This window comes from Pelodiscus sinensis, chromosome 27 (genome assembly GCF_049634645.1).
Source record: "Pelodiscus sinensis isolate JC-2024 chromosome 27, ASM4963464v1, whole genome shotgun sequence".
Classification (NCBI taxonomy): Eukaryota; Metazoa; Chordata; order Testudines; family Trionychidae; genus Pelodiscus; species Pelodiscus sinensis.
Window position 1 is genome coordinate 15267381 of NC_134737.1, and position 22334 is coordinate 15289714.

A 22334-nucleotide genomic window follows, 5' to 3' on the forward strand; every position below is an offset into this window, starting at 1 on the left:
CCTTCCCTTCCAGCCCCACGGCCACGCCTGGCTCCCGGCAGAGCCCGGAACGCCCCTTCACTCAGAACGAGGGGGGCTGCACCCCAGGTTGGCCCCTTTGGCACCAGCTGAGCAGAGAGTGCAAGAGGGACCAAAGCCTCCATTGGTGGCTTTGTAGCCTGCCGGGGGGTGGGGGCTTTTCTGTCATGGGCCACAGACCCACAGGAAAAGTCGATCACAGGCCACTCACCCACGGGAGGCTGTGGCGCTGGAGCAATTTTTACAATGGGGACCTTCCCCTGTCCATGCCCCTCTCCCCAGAGTTGGGGCCAAGACTGGGCCACAGTTCGGGGGCAGGGTGGACCGGTGTACGAGGGCTGAGGCTGGGGCCACCTCTGGGGGTGGGAACAGAGCCCCTGGCAGGGCCCAGCAAAACCTGGGGGTGCCACAGCACCCCCTGCACCTCTAGTTCCCCCACCTGTGCACGCGGGCTTGGGATTTTGGTGTTCATGGCTCCGGGGGGAACCACAGGCCAGATGAAATTTAGCAACAGGCTGGATCCGGTCTGCGGACCGGAGGTTCCCCGCCCCGGCCCTAGCGAATGCTGCTCCCCAGCCGGGCTGGGATCGGGCGGAGCCCTAGCCCTCGGGGCGTGTCAGTTCACCCTGAGTCGCTGGCAGAGCGGGGGAAAGCCAGACACTCACTGTAAGTCAGCAGCACTGTCAATTTTCAGGAAGTCCTGTTTGGCTCTGAGCAAAATGTCGGGTTCTAGTCTGAGGACAAACAGGAAGCAGAGGCAGAGGCAGGGGCGGGGGCAGGGGCAGAGGCGGGGGCGGGGGCGGGGGCAGGGGCAGGGGCAGGGGCAGGCGGACGGATGGACAGACACAGGGAAGAGGAGAGAGGAAGAAAGAAAACACGGGTGTTAATGCAGAAACCAACACCAAGCACAACAGATGCCACGACCAAGGGGATCTCCCCGGGCTGGGGGAGGGGAGCCCACAGCAGAGACCCAAGGGAGCCCGGGGGGGGCTGGGAAAGCAGAGAAGGGCCACGGCTGGGACCCAGCAGAGCCACAGCAACCCGAGAGCCCGGCCCCTGCCCACAAACTGCCCAGCCCCTCCCCGGGGCCCAAGCGAGGCGGGAGGTGCTGGAGTCTGCCCTGCCCGAGGGGCGGGGGGCAGAACGTTCCCAGCTCAACCCGGGCGCTGCCCCAGCCAGGCCTCCCGCTAGCCCCGGGCTGCCCCGCCAGGCTCCGCAGCAGCGACCGGCCTGAGCAGGTGGAAGAACAAGTCTGAGGGCCCTGGGTCGGAGCCTTCCTGGCCGGGTGCAGTTCCTGGCCCAGCTCCCCGGGGCCGGCTAGTCCACCCCTGCCTCGGGCTCTTACTTCACGTCCTGGCTGATCTGACGCTCCAGGCGCTGGCGCCGCTCCTCCAGCTGCTCGATGGGGCTGTCCTCGGGGAACTCGTAGGGGGCGCTGCGCATGTCGCTCTCCGCCAGCGAGCGGGAGAACAGCTCCTGGCGCAAGGACAAGCCGTGAGGGGAGCCGGCGGCGTGGCCCTCAAGCCAGCCCACCCCCCCAGGCAGCGGCGGGACGAGTCCCCTCCTCGGCGGGCACGGCGGGTTTCCCGGCAGCGGGGCGGCCGTGCGCAGAGGGAAAGGAAGCCGAGACAGGCCGGCTCAGGGCTGCGGGCAGGAGGCCAGCCCCGATGGGGAGCCTCCGTGGATGCCATCTGTTGGCAGAAGGGCCCCGGTGGAAGGGCCTCTAGGGCACAGGGGGGCAGCCCGGAGGAAGCCGTCAGCTGCCGCTGCCCCTTCCGAGCCAGGGCTGCCAATGCGGCACGGACACAGGCGGCCAGAAGCCGGCTCAGGGCGGGTGTTAAACGCTGGGGGGGGGGCTCCCGCACACAGAGACGCCCGCTCCTTGCGGTGCCCGCGGGGAGGGGAGGGGCAGGGCTGCGCGCAGGTCTCAGCGCCGCTCTCCATGGCACGCAGCCTCCCGACACTTCACTGATCCTTCTCAAGTGCAGGATGCTAAATCTGCCCCGGCGGTTGCTGATCAATGGCTTCTCCCGCCCTGGCTGCAAGCGCACAGCCCCCTGGACACGCCCCAGGGGATGCCCAGCCTGACGGCGCATGGGAAGGCAGCCAGTGAGCAACTGGGGGGGGCTCGCCTCCCCCCGTGAGCCTGCCGCCCTGAGCAGAGAGAAGAGCCTGGATCGGCCAAGCCAGGCCTGCTCTGCCGCGATGGCCCTGGAAAAGCTCCGGGGCAGGGCCCCCGCGGCACAGAGCCTCACCAGGAAGGAGGCTGGGGGGGGTTAAAATGAGGTTAATTTACTAATCGAGTAGTCGATAGAATTGTTCTCGACTACTTGGGAGGCCCCTGGCTCAGTGCCAGGGACCAAAATCTCGCTGCGGCTCTGCAATTCGAAACACGGTAGGAGCTGGGGGGAGGGGAGGGGCAGGTTGTCCAGCTCCTACTGCCTTTTAAATTGCAGAGCCGCCGGGGTTTGGTCCCCGACCGGCCCGAGCCGGGACTGAGCCAGGCTGCCTGCCCAGCCGGCAGCGACATCCGTCTGCCCGTTGGGACCCCCGCAGACAGGGGCCAGCCTGGGCCCGCCGCTGGCAGAGCCTGCTTTGCAGCAACCGCCCATGACCCCCCCCCCCCCCGCACTGCTGCCACGGGCAGGGGCAGACGGTGCTGGGGGAACCGCATTTTCAGCCGGCTCCTGCTTCCCCTCCTCCCCTTGCTGCCTCTCGGACAGCGGCAGCAAGGGGGGGGGATGCGAGTCGACTCGACTACCCGAGAAGCCCAGGCGTGTGGACTGCCCTAAGGGAAGTGGGGAGACGGGGCTCTGCTCTCAGCCCAGGCGCTCAGGCGGATCTTTCCCATTCGGGAGTAAGCAGGGGTGAAAGTACCAGCACTTAGCGCTACTCAGCTTCGGGCAGCCAGAGTCCATGGCACGGCGGGGGCAGCTCTGGGCCCCCTGAAGGGGCGGGGCCTCAAATGGAAGGGGCGGGGCCTCAAATGGAAGGGGCGGGGCCTCAAATGGAAGGGGCGGGGCTGGGGACTTTCAAATCACCAGGCCCCGGGCCAGCTGCCCCTTTTGCTCTTCCTCCTCCCCGCCAGCTGCTTGACCCCTGGGCGTAAGGTCTGCGAGGACACAGAGACCAGCTGGAGCAACGCGCCGGCCGGTGGCTTCGCTCCTGCTTCCCTCCCCGCCATTCCCCAGCACCGCAGCCAGACAACACCCGCAGAGGCCAGCGGCCTGCAGTTACGCAAACACCCCGGCGAGCCCTCCTCCGACTCCCTCTAAACAACCAGCTGCCAGGCGCCACTCCGGAGGGGACGGGCCAGGCAGCGAGCACAGCCTCATGCTCGCTGTTTCCCACGAGCCACTGGGGGCCAGGTGACTGTGTTGGCCACGCCAGTGTGGGGCAGGAGGGCTGCGACGTGCCCCTGGGCTCTCCCCAAACATTCCTGACGGGAGACAGGTGGAAATGTCCCTGCAGTCTGGGGTGCTGAACAGTCACCCCCAGCTCTGGACGCCTGATCCTGCAGGCTGAGCCCTGGCACACTCGGCACACCGAGACACTGGGAGATGGAGGCTGACAGAAAGTGGGCTCCTGCCTCCTGCTCATGCCACCTCATGGGGCCCCCGCACCGGCTTTGCCTTAAGGGGACCACAAATGGGGCGGAAGAGAGGAGCAAAAACCAGACCAAGGGGAGGGATGGGGGTGTGCAGGGAGGCCCAGACAGGCGGGGCCGGAGGAGAGGGAGGGATCGGGGTGTGCAGGGAGGCCCAGACAGGCAGGGCCAGAGGAGAGGGAGGGATCGGGGTGTGCAGGGAGGCCCAGACAGGCGGGGCCCGAGGAGAGGGAGGGATGGGGGTGTGCAGGGAGGCCCAGACAGGCAGGGCCCGAGGAGAGGGAGGGATGGGGGTGTGCAGGGAGGCACAGAGAGGCGGGGCCAGAGGAGAGGGAGGGATGGGGGTGTGCAGGGAGGCCCAGACAGGCGGGGCCAGAGGAGAGGGAGGAATGGGGGTGTGCAGGGAGGCCCAGACAGTCGGGGCCCGAGGAGAGGGAGGGATGGGGGTGTGCAGGGAGGCCCAGACAGGCGGGGCCCGAGGAGAGGGAGGGATGGGGGTGTGCAGGGAGGCCCAGACAGTCGGGGCCCGAGGAGAGGGAGGGATGGGGGTGTGCAGGGAGGCCCAGACAGGCGGGGCCCGAGGAGAGGGAGAGATGGGGGTGTGCAGGGAGGCCCAGACAGGCGGGGCCCGAGGAGAGGGAGGGATGGGGGTGTGCAGGGAGGCACAGAGAGGCGGGGCCAGAGGAGAGGGAGGGATGGGGGTGTGCAGGGAGGCCCAGAGAGGCGGGGCCAGAGGAGAGGGAGGGATGGGGGTGTGCAGGGAGGCCCAGACAGGCAGGGCCTGAGGAGAGGGAGGGATGGGGGTGTGCAGGGAGGCCCAGACAGGCGGGGCCAGAGGAGAGGGAGGGATGGGGGTGTGCAGGGAGGCACAGAGAGGCGGAGCCAGAGGAGAGGGAGGGATGGGGGTGTGCAGGGAGGCCCAGACAGGCGGGGCCAGAGGAGAGGGAGGGATGGGGCTGTGCAGGGAGGCCCAGACAGGCGGGGCCGGAGGAGAGGGAGGGATGGGGGTGTGCAGGGAGGCACAGAGAGGCGGAGCCAGAGGAGAGGGAGGGATGGGGGTGTGCAGGGAGGCACAGAGAGGCGGGGCCAGAGGAGAGGGAGGGATGGGGGTGTGCAGGGAGGCACAGAGAGGCGGGGCCCGAGGAGAGGGAGGGATGGGGGTGTGCAGGGAGGCCCAGACAGGCGGGGCCCGAGAAGAGGGAGGGATGGGGGTGTGCAGGGAGGCCCAGACAGGTGGGGCCGGAGGAGAGGGAGGGAGGGGGGTGTGCAGGGAGGCACAGAGAGGCGGAGCCAGAGGAGAGGGAGGGATGGGGGTGTGCAGGGAGGCACAGAGAGGCGGGGCCAGAGGAGAGGGAGGGATGGGGGTGTGCAGGGAGGCACAGAGAGGCGGGGCCCGAGGAGAGGGAGGGATGGGGGTGTGCAGGGAGGCCCAGACAGGCGGGGCCGGAGGAGAGGGAGGGATGGGGGTGTGCAGGGAGGCCCAGACAGGCGGGGCCCGAGGAGAGGGAGGGCTGGGGGTGTGCAGGGAGGCACAGAGAGGCGGGGCCAGAGGAGAGGGAGGGATGGGGGTGTGCAGGGAGGCCCAGACAGGCGGGGCCAGAGGAGAGGGAGGGATGGGGGTGTGCAGGGAGGCCCAGACAGGCGGGGCCGGAGGAGAGGGAGGGATGGGGGTGTGCAGGGAGGCACAGAGAGGCGGGGCCAGAGGAGAGGGAGGGATGGGGGTGTGCAGGGAGGCACAGAGAGGCGGGGCCAGAGGAGAGGGAGGGATGGGGGTGTGCAGGGAGGCCCAGACAGGCGGGGCCGGAGGAGAGGGAGGGATGGGGGTGTGCAGGGAGGCCCAGACAGGCGGGGCCCGAGGAGAGGGAGGGATGGGGGTGTGCAGGGAGGCCCAGACAGGCGGGGCCGGAGGAGAGGGAGGGATGGGGGTGTGCAGGGAGGCCCAGACAGGCGGGGCCCGAGGAGAGGGAGGGATGGGGGTGTGCAGGGAGGCCCAGACAGGCGGGGCCCGAGGAGAGGGAGGGATGGGGGTGTGCAGGGAGGCCCAGACAGGCGGGGCCGGAGGAGAGGGAGGGATGGGGTGTGCAGGGAGGCCCAGACAGGCGGGGCCCGAGGAGAGGGAGGGATGGGGGTGTGCAGGGAGGCCCAGACAGGCGGGGCCCGAGGAGAGGGAGGGATGGGGGTGTGCAGGGAGGCCCAGACAGGCGGGGCCCGAGGAGAGGGAGGGATGTGCATGGGGAGACACCGAAGGCTCACGGGGAACATGGGGCAGGCAGGCGGCTACCTCAGCGATTTCCTTGTACTTGCCATCCATGGAGGTGCGCAGGTCGACAGGGAAGTGCTTCAGGCAATGCGGAGTCCCCGGCAGGGAGCGGGCAGACTGCAGCGTCCGAGGCCCCAGCGCACCATGGATCTCTGTGGAAACAGGGCGGCGCTGTCAGCCGAGCGCGCGGTGCCGGTTCCATGCCCGGGCCAGGCTTTGGCCGGGAGGTTTTTTTTAAATTGGAAGAAAAATACACTTAAAAAAAGGGGGAAAAAACCCAGAGTCAGCAGGCTGGGACCAGAGGAGGGCCACTCTGTTTGTGCAGCGCCTGGCGCAGCTGAGCTCCTGAGCGCTACTGTAACGGGGCACAGCCCTGCCTATGGCCAGAACAATCCAGGATCTCTCCGTGCAGATCAGGGTTCCATGCCCATCACCATGGCATCTGGGCACCTGCCACATCAAGTCCACAGCCAAAACCCCAGTGGGCATCCTGGAGCCTCTGGCACATCTCTCTGCTTTGGGTAACTGCTCGGCTTGAGGCACGGAAGAGCTTTTATTTCTGTCTTGCAGGGCTTGGCTCCTTTACTGGGGCGGATGGGAGGGGAGGAGCATTTCGATGCGGAGGGGAGAGGGGGTTAATAACAATGGTGCTACCCTTTGCTTCCTTAGCCCTTTCAGGCCTCAAAGTGCTTCAAGGCCACTCAGCGGGGAAGGGAGGCGGAGGAAATCGCATCCTCGGCTTACAGCTGGGGAAACTGAGGCACTGAGTGACAGCAGCTTGAATGCAGCATGGGGGGTCTCCGGGGACGGCTCCCAGCGCACTGCAAGGGGGGGGTGTCTCTGGGCCAGCACCCAGCACACCGTGTGGGGGAGGGGGGAGTCCTCCAGGGCCGATGCTCAGAGCAATGCAGGGGGGTCTCTGGGACTGGCACCAGCACACTGCAAGGGGGGAGGGGATCTCTGGGGCCGGTGCCCTGCGCACTGCGGGGGTCCCTGGAGAGAAGGGGAGTACAGACGCAGCCTCTGTTGTGCTACCCGGCGAGCCATGGGGAGAGAACTCGCTCCTGTCTCAGCCCGTCGGAAGGAGAGGGGGCCGCTCTCCTGCCAGGGCAAAGCAGGCAAGAACCACAGAACAGACACAACTGTCGACAATTCACAACTGGCTGAATGGACCCAACTCCCTGGCCATGGGACCTCCATGAGAACAGGGGTCACCTCCCTGCACCCTGGGAGACAGCACAGCCACCCCCAGCTCCCACTCAGAGCCCAGCCAGGGCAGAGCTGGGGAAAGTGGGGCACCGACCGGCAGGCTCTCCCACCCCTCCCCCAGGCGCAGCATGTTATCCACCGGGGCGCTGCTGCTGGCACCGGCACGCTGGTCCTCGCAGATCAACACAGAGGTGCCAAACAGCAGGCGCTCCGCGACGGGAGACCGAGCGGCTAATGCCAGCCCAGCAGCGGCCAGGGCTGCTTCCCCCTGGAGTCACATGCCCCATGCAAAAAGCAGAAGGCTCATCGCTCACCCAAGCAAGGAAAGGGATGGGAACCCCAGGGCCTGCAACTGGCCAGAGCCCTGCCAAAGAGGCTGCCCCAGGTCCCCCTCACGCAGCCGCCTCTTTCTTTCCAGTCTCTCGGGCAGACCCAGCCTGGCTCCTGGCCACTGGCTGGGAGAGAAGCCTCTTGCCTCTTTCCCACCCTCACCTGGGACGCTCCCCATTGCAGGGCTGGTTCTGCTGGCAGTGGGGTGGGGAGATGGGAGACAGCCACTGTTCTAGTACCAGCACCCCTCTGAGCCAAGGGCAGCTGTGAAAGTGACCAACCCCTCGTTAGTTTCACTCTGAGGCGGGCAGGCAAAGTTCTGAGCAGGTGCAGAGAGGAGCCTGCAGCCTCCAGCCACCTTCCAATCAGGGCAGTTGGCTCCACAGCTGGAAGTACCACACACACACACACACACACACACACACACACACACACACACTCCCCCCCCCCCCAGAAGTGCAAAGCTGTCTGGGGAAACTCCTCACTTCTGAGGCCCAGATGAACTGGCTCTCGCACCCCACGGGTGTTTAACTGCTAACCAGAGAGGATGGATGGGAGGAAGTGAAGAAAAAGTCAACACAAGCTGCAAGGGGAGACCCCGCCCTGCCCCTCCAGCTGAGGAATCCACACCTAGGGCACTTCTTTCAGACAGGAAATGAAGCTGAACTGGTTGCTTGGTGCTTCCCCCTTCTCAGTGTCAGCTCCTCTCCACTTCCTGTCCTCAGCGCTTGCCCCACACCATGAACCGGGGAGCCTCCCCGCCCCCCACCAGAGGTGGCTGCACCGCAGAGGGGGGGAAGCAATTCTTGTTCATGCCCCGTGTCAAGGTCTGTTCTTAGCGTGCTGCGGCCAGCGTCCCCTTGGCTACTGGCACAGTGTGTCTCTGTTCCCAAGACAGACACATTTCCTACCCTCTGAAACCTCCAGCGGGTTGAAACCACTGCACTGAGGTAGCAAGTCTGGGTGGTGGGTTAGCCCCTCTGAAGTTACTCACCACCTGAGACCACCGCTCTGGATACAAGCCAGGGCTTACGGCGCTCTCGTTCCAAACCGCTGAGCCCTTAGACACTTTGCATTTGGACATCACTTCATGGCCAGGCAGCACCCAATGGGGATGCATTTGCTGCCCGGGGCAGCCGGGAGGCCAGGTTAAATCAGATCCCCAACCCAGAGCACTCCCTGGGCTGTAGCTGAACGCTGCCTGGGGTGCGCAGGGGTGTTTGCCAGGGACCCCTCTGCAGCTCTCCTTTCAGGCCCATGGCCCAGCCTGGCACTGGCTGAAAGGAAAAACTGAACGGATGGGCTGCCTCCATGCACAGCGCACACCACCGTGAACCGTGTCCAGCCTGGCCAGCTGACACCAGGGCTCCGCTATGACGAGGGCCAGCCTCCCTCCCCCCCCCCCCCCCGGGGTCCTGGCACGTGGGCAGTGCCTGTGTCTGCCTGCGCGCACTCACTTGGGAAGCCCAGAAAGAGCAAATGTGGTGTTAGATGATCCGCACGTCACAGGGCCAGGCAAGGGCTGCTGCTTAGTGGGTCTCCAGGCCCTTCCCCATGGAGCATCCTCTGGCCTCCCTCAGTCTTTGTGGATTCCAGCCCCAGGGCAGCTGCCTCCCCTGGGCCCTGGCACCCTGCCTGGGCTGCAGCAGAGCCTCATGAGCCCAAACCCCATCCCACCATGTCCCCCCAACACCCCTGACTGCTCAGCAGCAAGACAGCTCCTGTGCTGCTCCCCTTTCCAGCCACCAGCACCTGCAACCCCCCACCCCGGGCTCCCCTCTCCCAGCCTCCATCTGACAGGCGCTGCAAGAGGGGCTGCCTTCGCTGACTGCCCCAGGGCTTCAGGGCAGGATCCCCCCCCCCCAGCTCAGCTCTTGCCTGCTCCTCCCCCCGCCCCTTGGGAAGGCTGGGCTGCCCCAAATACCTCCAAAAACAACTGTCCAGTTCCAGGAGCCTGACAGCACCCAGGCAGGGACACGGAACAGAGCCCCTGCAAATGCCCCCCCCCCCCCCCACACACACACACACCGTGCCCCTGTGCTGGTTCTGCTAGAAGAACTTCCTCCCCCACGCCCACAGCACCGGGGCCCAACAGGGCCTCTGCCCCCATCCCTCCCACACCTGGTACCCCCACTGCAGGCAGGCGCAGCCCAGAGCTGCACCCTCAGGGCCTCTCAGAGCCGCTGCTCCCACCCAGCATCCTATCACCTCCTACCTGAGCACAGCGCCCGCGCAGGGGGCAGGCCCCGGGGGGCCCACCCGGAGCGGAGCCCGGTGCAGACGAGGGGCTGCCCCAGGCTCCGGCCGTGGATGCTGCCGGCGGTTCACAGCCTCTGCCGTGCAGCTGCAATCCCACAAGATTCCAGCCCGGGAGCCGGCTTGGGCTGTACCAACCGTAGCCACGCGCCGGGGGGCGGAGACCAGAAATCTTCCAGCCCCACGGAAGAGGCAGACAAAGCCCTGAGCCATCGTCCCCCGAGGCGGCGGAAGCGCAGGGTCGTGAGCTGGGCGCTGAGCCAGCGCGCGTGGCCTGGCTCGCCAACGCAGCAGCGGCAGCACCTCGGGAGCCCTCCGGCCCGCACCACGATTGCTGCCCTGAGCCCACGGTGCCGGCCCAGCCCGCCCATCGCCAGCCCAGCAGCACCCGGCCCTGGGGCGCCTGGCTCAGCTCTGCGGCCCGGCCTGGCCAAGGCTACCAGGCAGGAGGGCTGGGCCGGTCCTCGGCCAGAGACAGGCCTGGCCTGGGCACAAGAAAATGCTGCTCCAATGCTAGTTAACGTGCCAGCCCGAGCATCCCCCTTCCAGCAGTAGGGGTACCACTCATCTGCCCTCCAAAGCCTCTCCTGTAGCCAGACATCCTGACTCCCAGATGCCCCCTTCGCTCTGACCACTAGACCCTACTCCCCACCCTGAGCTGGGATAGAACCTTGGCTCCCAGTCAGCCCATCTGTTCTGACCACTAGACTCCACTCTCCTCCCAAGCCACAACAAGGCAAAGTCTGATCCCAGGGCCCCCCCCCCCCCCGAGATCCCAGAGCCCCCCCACCCCCTGAGGGCCTGGAGTTCTCAGGGAGGAGCTGGGCTGGTCCAGAAGAGTAAATCTCGCTCTGGAGCTGTGGTTTAATGCCCCCTTACGGAGTGAGGCCCAGCAGCCGAAGGGGGGCTACTGCAGGGTAGGGCAGCTCCTGGTGCTGCAGCCACGGATCAGTGAAAGGCTCCTGCCGACCTAGGAGCAGCTGCTCCCTCCCTCCCTGCGGAGGGAATGGACGCGCCCAGCCTGCGCTCTGCTCCATCCCTGCCACGGAAAGCAACAGAGGGGCTGGCGAAGGGCCTCGGGCCGCACAGAGAGAGGTCTCGGGCGCCCCGCCATCCAGCGCCCACCCCTGCCTGCTCCCAGCCCCGTGGATGTGCAGTGCACCTGGATGTCAGGTGCTAGGACTGGGCTCTGCCTTAGGAAGGGGGCTGGGGCGACGGTGGCTGAGCTCAGGTTCTGTGACAATCCCAGCTCCCCAGGCCTCCGGACCCGGCGCGGCGTCTGGAGCCCTGGCTGGGCGCGCCCGCTGCTCCCGAGCGGCCGCCAGCTCCTCCTGCTCCCTCCCTGACTCCTGCTCCGACCTTCCCCTGCTGGCGTCCTCTGAGCTCATCAGTCACCTTGGGGCACCTGCGGGGACCCCATGGGAACACTCCACACCCGCCTTCCCGGGGTGCCCCACTTTCCTGCCTCCCCCCATCTCCTTGGGCTAGTCCCCTCTACTCCCTTCCCCTCTCTGGCCTGCGGGTCTCTGCCGCCGGGGGGCCAGCTCGGGAGCGGCTACTCGCAGCCCATGCACACAGAGCCTGGGGAAGAACCCTGTTACGCAACCCAGCTGCAACCTCCCGCCACCCCTTGCAAAAGGTCAGGTTCCTCCAACAGCACAAGCCCGCTCTGCAGCGCCCTGGCTCGGGGAGGGCTGTGCAGACACCCCCTTCCCGCCTCCTGTCCAGCCTTGCTACAGCTGATCCCATGCTAGCAACAACCAGAAGACGCGCTGCATATTTTGCCTGGCTGTAGGGCCTTCAGCCAACTGCCCCACAGCCCTTTGCAAAGAGGAGCCCGGGTGGCCACCCCCTTGGCACGCATGGGGAAACTGAGGCCCGGAGGGGGGAAGTGTGTTGGTCAACACCAGAGCGCGTCAACGGCAGAGCCGGCTGCATTCCTGACTCCAATCCTCTGCTGGCATCTGCCAGCCACAGGCAGGGGGATACAGCCACAGGCAGGTTCCTTTCCTGTCCCAGGAGGAAAGTCTCCGGGACCCTGCAGAGCCCACGGGGAGAAGGGACTGGAGGCGAGAGAGGAGCTAGGGTGGAAAACCCAGTGTCTGGGAGCACGGGAGAGGGGCGCGTTGAATGGGGGATGGAGACTTCCCATGTAGGTGCTGGTGGTTAAAAACCGATCCCAGGGACGGGGTCCTGTCTCGGCTCAAGGCTAAGGGAGGGGGGAGGGGCTTGTGGCACCCCCAATCCTAACCAAACTAGCATCCAGTCCCCTCCCAGGTGCCGTCGCGTCGGCTGCTGCCCTTACCCCGCTGCTGGCAGCTGGGGCTGTCCAAAGCCCACTCCGTGAATTGCCCCTCCCCTTCCCATCCTATCCCCGGAGGCCCAACCTCGGAGGCTTTTCCAGCCCTGAGTCAGCACAAAAACCCTGGCGAGCCATCGGCTGCCAGCAGCACTGAAGTGCGATTGTTAAACCCGCCTGCCCAGCTCACGGCCAAGCCAGGCCTTCGCGGCCGGCCACCCTCCCGCAGCCTGTCCCATTTCCCAACCGTCTTCTTCCCTGATGACATCATCCGCTGGTGCAAAACAATGCTATTAAGATAATGCCCTGGCCACGGCGAGGCTCTTGCATGGCTTCAGATACAGGCATTGTGGCCCTCACTGGGCGGGGAGACAAGACACTGGACACATGGGGAAACTGAGGCACTGATGAGCAACTAGCCTGCTCAGACCGCAAGCTGGTGACAGAGGCGGGAGTAGCACCCAGGAGCCCTGGGCTCCAGTTCCATGGTGCTGACCATTGGGCAGCACTGCCGACATAGTGAGCTCACCACAGGCCCATACTTCCTGTATGTAAGAAAGGAGATTCCCCAACTGGCTGGTCTGGGTCAGCTGGAAGTGCGGGTGATGCAGCAGCATTCAGGCAACACAGGGAGTGGCTGGCACACACCCTATCCACTCGGAGTCACAAGAACCACTCCCCTTGGGCTGTCATGTACCAGGGCACCGTGAGTGTGAATGTTGGACGCTTGGCGTCCGCATGAGCGTCAGGTCCCTGGGTCCATTTCTGGGTCCTGCCCCAACCACCTGTGTGCCCTAGGACGAGTCACGTCCCGGCGGGCAGCTTCCTACCAGGAGACGGAGCCACTTGCCTGCTACATGCATAGTGTGGCAGAGACCCGGACAGGTGCTACGCTTTCCCAAGGCCCAGGCACCCCAGGCCTCCTGCGTGTGGGGGCTTCCCGTGGGCCCCTTGAAGCTGCGACATTAACGTGCGCGTGGGAGCCCGTGCTTTGTAGAGCGCTGGCAGCAGCTGATTAACGGTTCCTGGAATAGTCACCATCCAGCGGGGTTCGTGTGCGGGAATGCGGCAACGAATTCCATCCTAATCCGGGCCGTGTCAGTAACCAGCGGCGTTAACCCTCGGTAAAAGGCGTTTGCTAAGGCACCGTTCACCTTCAAGGGCAGCCAGAGCCCTAGGGCGAGGCGTAGGCAACAGAGCAGCTCCCATCCACCACCACCACCCCGCCCTTCCTGCTGCTGCTCCCCCCTCCCCAGATCTCATGCCGGGAGCAGTGAAGGGAGGGGAGCTGGAGGGAATCTGGCAGGGAGCCATGCTTGCCAGCCTCTGCAGTGTGGCAGGGGAGGGATCTGGGGGGCGCAGCCAGGCTGGAATCCCCTCTGACGATGCACCCCCTCCCGGCCAGTGCCAGCTGACTCGGGCTCTGGCGAGAGGGCTGTTTAACTCTGGTGCAGACCTGGTCCTGGAGGCCGTCTCCAGCCCCACGCGCCTGAGCCAGCGGGCACGGGCCAGGTGTCTCAGTGCAATGTAGACACCCTCCGCTGCCCATCCCCCGCTGTCTGTCTGGAGGATGCCTCCTGCAGCCCAGGGGCCTGGGAGCGCCCACAGGACCTCACCCCTCAGCTGTCTGCCCTGGGGCGCCCTCACAGCAGCGCCCTGTCGATACCAGCGCTGAGGCCCGGAACCAGCTGCATCACAGAGATGCTGATTTCACCCCCTTCCTCACCTCACGCCCTCGAGGGATGGTGCAACCCCGTGACTTCCTCTGCTGGAATCCTGCACCCCCGCCTAGCAGCCGCTCCACCTCCTGCTACCCATTTCAGGAATTATAATTGCAGCAGGAAAAACAAGGTATTGATCCACATGCAGAATTACACACACCCCTATGCCCAGGTGTCCAGACCACACAACGGCCTCCCGCCCCCTGGGAACTCAGCACACACGAGGTGAGCGTCCCACACCACCGCACACTCCACAAGCACACAGCACGCTGATCAGCATCAGCCAGGCTTCTAGGCTCTATGGCAACAGATGATAAATAAAGGAGTAAGAATAATGTGTCCCTGCAACACAGCCCCATGAGCGCACCACACAACACCCACACGCAGATTAGCTAGGTGCATTATGAGCTTTTCCCTCCCCACTTGCCTCTGACACCCCACAGTGCCCGAGACTGATGCAGGAAAGTGAACTATGGCCTGGGCCAGTATTAAGGGAGATTCCATCTGCCCTAGCACGACATTCACTGTGGGGCACATGCAGGTGAGCCCAGCTCATCAGGTGTGGGTGCATCATGCACAGCACCCCCCTGCCTCCAACATTCACAGCCCCCAGGGCCTGTGCTTAGGGGCATGATTCTCACACCACAAAACACAGTCCCACTGACTTGAACACGGGATCCTGTAGCCAGAGAACATGCCCTGGGACCGCCTGGCCTGCAGAGCTGACACCCAACTAGTGCCCCAGCTGCCCCACATTAAAGGCTGCTGCCTAGGTCCCCACAAGCAGGACTCTGGTGCGCCCACAGCTGCAGCAGGCTGTCTCTGCAGGCTGGGGGCTCTAGAACACGTGGTGGGAGAAAGCTGGATGCCCCCCAAGGTGGTGGGTGCTATGTTCCAGCCCTAGGAGAGGGCCCCAAAACATGGTTTGATCCATGTCTCCCATGCCCACAGATCCACGCCACAGTCGCGCACCTGCACCCACACCCGACCCACTAGGGCTCACAGGGGCAGGAGGCAGCAGCTTCCACCCAGGACCTCAAAGCATTTCCCAAAGGCAGGTGAGGAGCATCACTCCCAACTCACAAATGGGGAAGTGGCCACTCGCTCGGCGGGGGCAGCTCAAAGCCAGATACACACAGAACCCAGCCCCCCCCCCGCTCTAACCCGACACCCTGTGCGGGAACCCGCCCCCCCCCCGGCCCCCCGCTCTAACCCGACACCCTGTGCGGGAACCCGGCCCCCCCTGACCCCCTGCTCTAACCCGACACCCTGTGCGGGAACCCGGCCCCCCCTGACCCCCCGCTCTAACCCGACACCCTGCGTGGGAACCCGGCCCCCCCGACCCCCTGCTCTAACCCGACACCCTGTGTGGGAACCCGGCCCCCCCCGCTCTAACCCGACACCCTGTGTGGGAACCCGGCCCCCCCCGCTCTAACCCGACACCCTGCACTGCACCTAGACATGCAGGGGACCCAGCCCCCCATTCCGCAGCTCTAACCCGACCCCCAGCATTTGCCCCCAGCCACGCAGGGACCCAGGCCCGGCCCCCAGTTCTAACCATGACACCCGGGCAGCCCCTGCTCTAACCACTAAGGTCACTGCCCCCCCCCCCCACATCCGCAGCACACACGCGCCTGCAGAGTTCACGCCCCCACACTCACGCGCAAAGGAAGCACGGGGGGGGCTTTCCTTTCCCTCCCCCCAGCCCTATCCATCCCTTGCCTTTACTAGCGCTACACGCACCCCGTCCCCGCAACGCGGCGCCCACGCCAGATGCCCCGGATCCCCCGCAGCTGCGCCGCCCCGGGGGCCAGGAGGGGAGCCGGTGACCCCCCCGGTCCGCGGGCGAGCGGAGAGCCCCGGCCCCGCGCGGAACAAAGGCAGCCCACGCACGGGCGCGGGGGCCCGGCCGGCGCTCACCTGCGGCGGCGGCGGGGGCCTGCAGGCTGCCCCGCTTCTGGAAGGGGTGCTTGCCCCGGGGGGGCGCGGCGCCCGCCGACATTGCGCCCGCCGGGGAGTCGCAGCTGCGGAGCCGGGAGCTCTTCCTGCAGCAGCGGCCCAGAGCTTGCTCGGCCCCTCCCCCGGCCGCTGATTGATGCAGCGAGCGCGGCGCCGGATCGAAGTCCCCGGCTCCGCCTGGCGCGGCGCCAGGCCCGGGGCCCGAGCTCGGGCGAGCCCAGCCGAGGGGCAGGGCAGGGGCCCAGGGCGCCGGCTGGAACAGACCCCAGGGGCGTGGTTTGCGGGTTCCAGCAGCAGCACCCCCTGCGCAAAACTTGGTCCGTCCTCCCCCCTCCCCCCAGCCGGGCCTGGTCCCAGCTGTTCCCAGAGCAGCGAGCCCAGCGGGCCATGGAGCCAGTCTGGGGGCTCTGCTAGGGGCCAGAGAAAGAACTCCCCTCCCTGGAGAGCTGTGGCAGATGAGGGCGCCTGGCCAGATGTGGCAGGCAGATCCCCCCCCCCATGCCTCAGGGATGGATCCGTGCCAGGCCACAGGCAGACCCACCTGCTCACCTCTGCAGAGGAGCAATCCAGGCCCCCCTCCCGGGGCTCTGCCCACAAGACCCAGCACCACCCTGCACAGCATCTTTCCTGGGCGGCCATGGTGCTTTCCAACCCGCCCCATAGGCCCCTATCACTGGGGCACACAGAGATGTCACACCAAGCAGTACATCAGCATCACAGCCGGAATTGCACCTCCTGCCTGCACTAACCACTGAGCCACACTCCCATCCTGATCGGCAGGACAGGCAAAGATGTACAGTACAGGCTTTTCAGCCTCCTTTCCCTCCACTGCTATTTTCAGAGGCTGCCAGCCCCATCCCAGGCTTCTGCTAGCACAAGAGCCAGAAAAGGGGCTCCCTGGTGGAACAGGAACAGGCAGCAGGGACAGGCCCTCCCCGCTAGTAAGACACTAGAATAAGCAACACTGGCTGGTGGAGAGCACATGGGGCTAGGACTCAGGAGAGGTGGGTTCTATTGCTGACTTCACCAGTCTGTGCCTCGGTTTCCCCTCCCCCTTTGCTTGTCATATTTACTTAAATTGTTGGCTCTTTGGGGCAAAGACTGTCTGTGGGTGTGTGCGGCACGCAGCCGGGCAGGGCGTATCATCTCCGGGGCTGACCGTCCTCTAGCTATTTCACCCCATGGTCTCAGCAGTAGCTGGTTTCTGGACTACTGTGGGGTGGATGTGTGTAGGGGAGAACTTTAGGAGCCATGGCACCTGCCAGGCCTGGGTCTCAGGCCTGGTGAAATGGACTTAGTCAAGAGGGAGAACAAAGGGCATCGGGAGCCAGCCTGTGTTTACTGTCTGGATGTGGCGGAGCCTGACACTTTACAGAGACGAACAGTCCCCTAGAAATGTCCCTGGGCGGGGGGTAACTGTGCTGCAGAGAAGAGCCCCAGAGGGTCTCAGGAAAGGCAGGCCTCGGGTTCAGAGCTGAACAAGCGCTGCCCAGGCGGGTGAGAAAGGGCCTGTTCCTGGGGGCCAGGGGGCTCTAGGCTGCACCTCCCTTTGCCTCCTGTGTCCCAGTCCTTGTGTTTGAATCGTTAGCTCCAGCTCTGGCGAGCAGCCCTCCCTGGGGGTAAGCGCAGACACAGGGGAGTGCCTGCCCCGAGCACTGGGGGCAGTGGCCAGTGGGGCCAGCAGACACAGGGGAGTGCCTTCCCCGGAGCACTGGGGGCAGTGGCCAGTGGGGCCAGCAGACACAGGGGAGTGCCTTCCCCGGAGCACTGGGGGCAGTGGCCAGTGGGGCCAGCAGACACAGGGGAGTGCCTGCCCCGGAGCACTGGGGGCAGTGGCCAGTGGGGCCAGCAGACCCGAGCACTGGGGGCAGTGGCCAGTGAGGCCAGCAGACACAGGGGAGTGCCTGCCCCGAGCACTGGGGGCAGTGGCCAGTGGGGCCAGCAGACACAGGGGAGTGCCTGCCCCGGAGCACTGGGGGCAGTGGCCAGTGGGGCCAGCAGACACAGGGGAGTGCCTGCCCCGGAGCACTGGGGGCAGTGGCCAGTGGGGCCAGCAGACACAGGGGAGTGCCTGCCCCGAGCACTGGGGGCAGTGGCCAGTGGGGCCAGCAGACACAGGGGAGTGCCTGCCCCGGAGCACTGGGGGCAGTGGCCAGTGGGGCCAGCAGACACAGGGGAGTGCCTTCCCCGGAGCACTGGGGGCAGTGGCCAGTGGGGCCAGCAGACACAGGGGAGTGCCTTCCCCGGAGCACTGGGGGCAGTGGCCAGTGGGGCCAGCAGACACAGGGGAGTGCCTGCCCCGGAGCACTGGGGGCAGTGGCCAGTGGGGCCAGCAGACCCGAGCACTGGGGGCAGTGGCCAGTGAGGCCAGCAGACACAGGGGAGTGCCTGCCCCGAGCACTGGGGGCAGTGGCCAGTGGGGCCAGCAGACACAGGGGAGTGCCTGCCCCGGAGCACTGGGGGCAGTGGCCAGTGGGGCCAGCAGACACAGGGGAGTGCCTTCCCCGGAGCACTGGGGGCAGTGGCCAGTGGGGCCAGCAGACACAGGGGAGTGCCTGCCCCGAGCACTGGGGGCAGTGGCCAGTGGGGCCAGCAGACACAGGGGAGTGCCTGCCCCGGAGCACTGGGGGCAGTGGCCAGTGGGGCCAGCAGACCCGAGCACTGGGGGCAGTGGCCAGTGAGGCCAGCAGACACAGGGGAGTGCCTGCCCCGAGCACTGGGGGCAGTGGCCAGTGGGGCCAGCAGACACAGGGGAGTGCCTGCCCCGGAGCACTGGGGGCAGTGGCCAGTGGGGCCAGCAGACACAGGGGAGTGCCTGCCCCGGAGCACTGGGGGCAGTGGCCAGTGGGGCCAGCAGACACAGGGGAGTGCCTGCCCCGGAGCACTGGGGGCAGTGGCCAGTGGGGCCAGCAGACACAGGGGAGTGCCTGCCCCGAGCACTGGGGGCAGTGGCCAGTGGGGCCAGCAGACACAGGGGAGTGCCTGCCCCGAGCACTGGGGGCAGTGGCCAGTGGGGCCAGCAGACACAGGGGAGTGCCTGCCCCGGAGCACTGGGGGCAGTGGCCAGTGGGGCCAGCAGACACAGGGGAGTGCCTGCCCCGGAGCACTGGGGGCAGTGGCCAGTGGGGCCAGCAGACACAGGGGAGTGCCTTCCCCGAGCACTGGGGGCAGTGGCCAGTGGGGCCAGCAAACACAGGGGAGTGCCTGCCCCGGAGCACTGGGGGCAGTGGCCAGTGGGGCCAGCAGACACAGGGGAGTGCCTGCCCCGAGCACTGGGGGCAGTGGCCAGTGGGGCCAGCAGACACAGGGGAGTGCCTGCCCCGGAGCACTGGGGGCAGTGGCCAGTGGGGCCAGCAGACACAGGGGAGTGCCTGCCCCGAGCACTGGGGGCAGTGGCCAGTGGGGCCAGCAGACACAGGGGAGTGCCTGCCCCGGAGCACTGGGGGCAGTGGCCAGTGGGGCCAGCAGACACAGGGGAGTGCCTGCCCCGGAGCACTGGGGGCAGTGGCCAGTGGGGCCAGCAGACACAGGGGAGTGCCTGCCCCGAGCACTGGGGGCAGTGGCCAGTGGGGCCAGCAGACACAGGGGAGTGCCTTCCCCGGAGCACTGGGGGCAGTGGCCAGTGGGGCCAGCAGACACAGGGGAGTGCCTGCCCCGAGCACTGGGGGCAGTGGCCAGTGGGGCCAGCAGACACAGGGGAGTGCCTGCCCCGAGCACTGGGGGCAGTGGCCAGTGGGGCCAGCAGACACAGGGGAGTGCCTGCCCCGAGCACTGGGGGCAGTGGCCAGTGGGGCCAGCAGACACAGGGGAGTGCCTTCCCCGGAGCACTGGGGGCAGTGGCCAGTGGGGCCAGCAGACACAGGGGAGTGCCTGCCCCGAGCACTGGGGGCAGTGGCCAGTGGGGCCAGCAGACACAGGGGAGTGCCTGCCCCGGAGCACTGGGGGCAGTGGCCAGTGGGGCCAGCAGACACAGGGGAGTGCCTTCCCCGGAGCACTGGGGGCAGTGGCCAGTGGGGCCAGCAGACACAGGGGAGTGCCTGCCCCGAGCACTGGGGGCAGTGGCCAGTGGGGCCAGCAGACACAGGGGAGTGCCTGCCCCGAGCACTGGGGGCAGTGGCCAGTGGGGCCAGCAGACACAGGGGAGTGCCTGCCCCGAGCACTGGGGGCAGTGGCGTTGGGACCTTTCCCCGGGGGCACAGACAGGAGGACCCCGTCAGCAGAGGCAGCCATTGACCCCAGACACTGCAGGGTCCCCCAGAGCGCCCGGCTGCCTCTCCCAGGCGGAGCGCGGGGCCCGGCTAGATGCTGGTCTGGCTGGAGGTTGCACAACAGCCAGTTGCGTCACCCCGGGCCGGGGGAAGCGCCCGCAGCTCCGCGGCACCAGGGCCTGGCTGCGCCGGGGAACGCCCGTTCCGGGGCCCCGCGCCCCCGAGCGACCCGCCTGTCCAGCCAGCTGCAGCAGCGCGGGGAGCGCCCTGCCCGCGGGGAGACCCCGCCCCCCCCCCGGCATGTCCCGCCAGCCGCGCGGGCAGCAAACCCCCCCCCCCCCCCCCCCCGGGCCCGGGCCGGCTCCCAGTCAGGCCCCGGCGGAGTCAGGGGGACGAGACTGCCCCTCCCCCTCCCGGGCCAGGGTGTTAGCCCCCCCCCCCCGCGAAGCGGAAAGACAAAGAGGAACCGAACAATCCGCCTTTGTGCTGCAGGAGCCGCGTGTCGGCTCCGGCCCCAGGGAGCCCGCAGAGCCCCCCCCCCCCGGGCAGCCTCCGGACTGCAAAGCCGCAGTTGGGCGAACAGCAGCGAGCGGGGGGGGGGGGGGGGGAGAGGGAGGGGGTAGGGCGAGACCAGCTGAGCGCAGGGGGGGGGGAGATAAGGCGAGAGACCAGCTGGGGGGGGGCGGGTAGGGTGAGAGACCAGCTGAACGCAGGGGGGGGGGGATAGGGCGAGAGACCAGCTGAGGGGGGGGGATAGGGCGAGAGACCAGCTGAGGGGGGGGGATAGGGCGAGAGACCAGCTGAGCGCAGGGGGGGGGGAGATAAGGCGAGAGACCAGCTGGGGGGGGCGGGTAGGGTGAGAGACCAGCTGAACGCAGGGGGGGGGATAGGGCGAGAGACCAGCTGGGGGGGGCGGGTAGGGCGAGAGACCAGCTGAGGGGGGGGGTAGGGTGAGAGACCAGCTGAGCGCAGAAGGGGGGTTGGCCAGGTTGATCCGGTTGAAAAAGGGAGCAGGCAGCACTGGCAGCTTTAGAGTAATGGAAGTAAAAGGGGGGGGAAGATGCTGATACAGAAACTCCGCTCTCCGCCCCCAGCCCCGCACCCTTCCCTAGCCCTACCTGAGGCCATGCTGATCCGGCCCTGTCACTGCCAGGGTGGCAGGAGGCCAGCAGAGCCAGGCTGGCTGGGAAGCAGGGGATGAGCCTCCCAGGGGTGGGGAGAAGAAAGCGGCTTTGTGCTGCACCTGGGAGTGGACCAGGCTCTGGCTAAACATCCCTGCTGGGAGGGAATACAGTCACAGAGGCAGGCTGTCCGGCTGGGCGCCCTGCCTGCCCTGGAGTCGGGAGGACTCTCCACTCCTGCTGGCAGCCCGTTCAGGCAGGACCCTGCCTCCCAGCTGTAGCTTTGTGCCTAGAACTATAATGCTAAACTGGGAGCTGAAGGGGAGTCTCCCTTAGCTGTTAGCAGTATAGTGCTTTTGAACCTCTCCTAGCAGTTTTGAATCCATCCAGCAGAGGACAGTAGAGCTGTGAGCTCATTATACTACAGACATTCATAGCAGGAGCTTGCAATTTTCAGTCCCCTCTCCATGAGTAACTCTTGGTCTCCCCCAATGCTCCTGCTCAGAGTGCAAGCACCTATTCAGGGTTATCTCTGGGGTGACACCACTGACCTCAGTAGAATTTGGCCGGGCAATAATTTTGGCCCCCTGAAGTTTAAAACTCTTCATGGAGCCTTCCCGATCCGGGGTCAGATCCTCAGCTGGGGCAAATAGATGCGGCTTCATCAGCATGACTACGGCTAGAGCAGCCTGGGCCAGCCCTAGACTAAATGGCACCCCAGACAAGGAGGATCTTTGCCCCCTCACAGACCCCCCCATCTATGTCCCGCAGTCTCACCTTGTCTACACCTCTGTGGCCATCGACCTAAGTTACACAACTTCTGATGTACCAAAGTCAACGTGCTTCGTTAGGTCTGCTTACTAAGTCCACCCCTGTGCTTTGGAGGAGAACCACCTAAAACTCAGTCCTGGGCAATACATGGACCCCTCCTGGATGGATTGCTGCCCCTCGATCCAGCAGGAGTGCAGACTTGCCCTTAGACCGTCACCAAACATTTTGTGTTGAGCGGGGCAAAAGGAGTAATGGTATTTCTTTCCTATTGTTGCACAAGGAGGGGTACCTCTGGCCTCTCATTACAAATGTCCTTTATCAAGCAATACTTACATGGGCTCTTCAAACACAAGTTTGCTTTCGCACGTACAATAAAACAGGGTTCACAAAATCCCCACCGCACTCTCGCTTCACTTCTCTTTGTTGTTAGAGGGCACTGGCTGTGGCCACACCCTGCCCCGTATGTACCGTGAGGGTCTGGCTGGCTGACAGCTATCAGGTCCAAGGAGAAGGTGGTTCTCAACGCCTGGAGGATTCCACGCCAAGAAGTTCGGATATGTCTACCCAGCAGGGCA

The 22334-nt window shown here is 66.2% G+C and overlaps 1 protein-coding gene across 2 annotated transcripts in view; it reads right to left on the reverse strand.

Annotated features, from left to right (window-relative positions):
- AMPD2 (adenosine monophosphate deaminase 2) overlaps nt 1-15836 on the reverse strand; it is a 30190-nt gene extending 14354 nt beyond the window's left edge. The window contains exons 1-4 of one of the 2 annotated variants that reach the window (XM_075909893.1): nt 15621-15836; nt 5907-6037; nt 1364-1494; nt 684-752 (exon numbers count right to left, since the gene is read on the reverse strand). In XM_075909893.1, coding sequence (XP_075766008.1) covers nt 684-752; nt 1364-1494; nt 5907-6037; nt 15621-15702 — 413 coding nt within the window. In that variant the 5' untranslated portion in view covers nt 15703-15836. The remainder of the gene's footprint in view (nt 1-683; nt 753-1363; nt 1495-5906; nt 6038-15620) is intronic. The other variant, XM_075909894.1, reaches the window with a different exon arrangement.
- Between the last annotated feature and the right edge of the window lie 6498 nt (nt 15837-22334).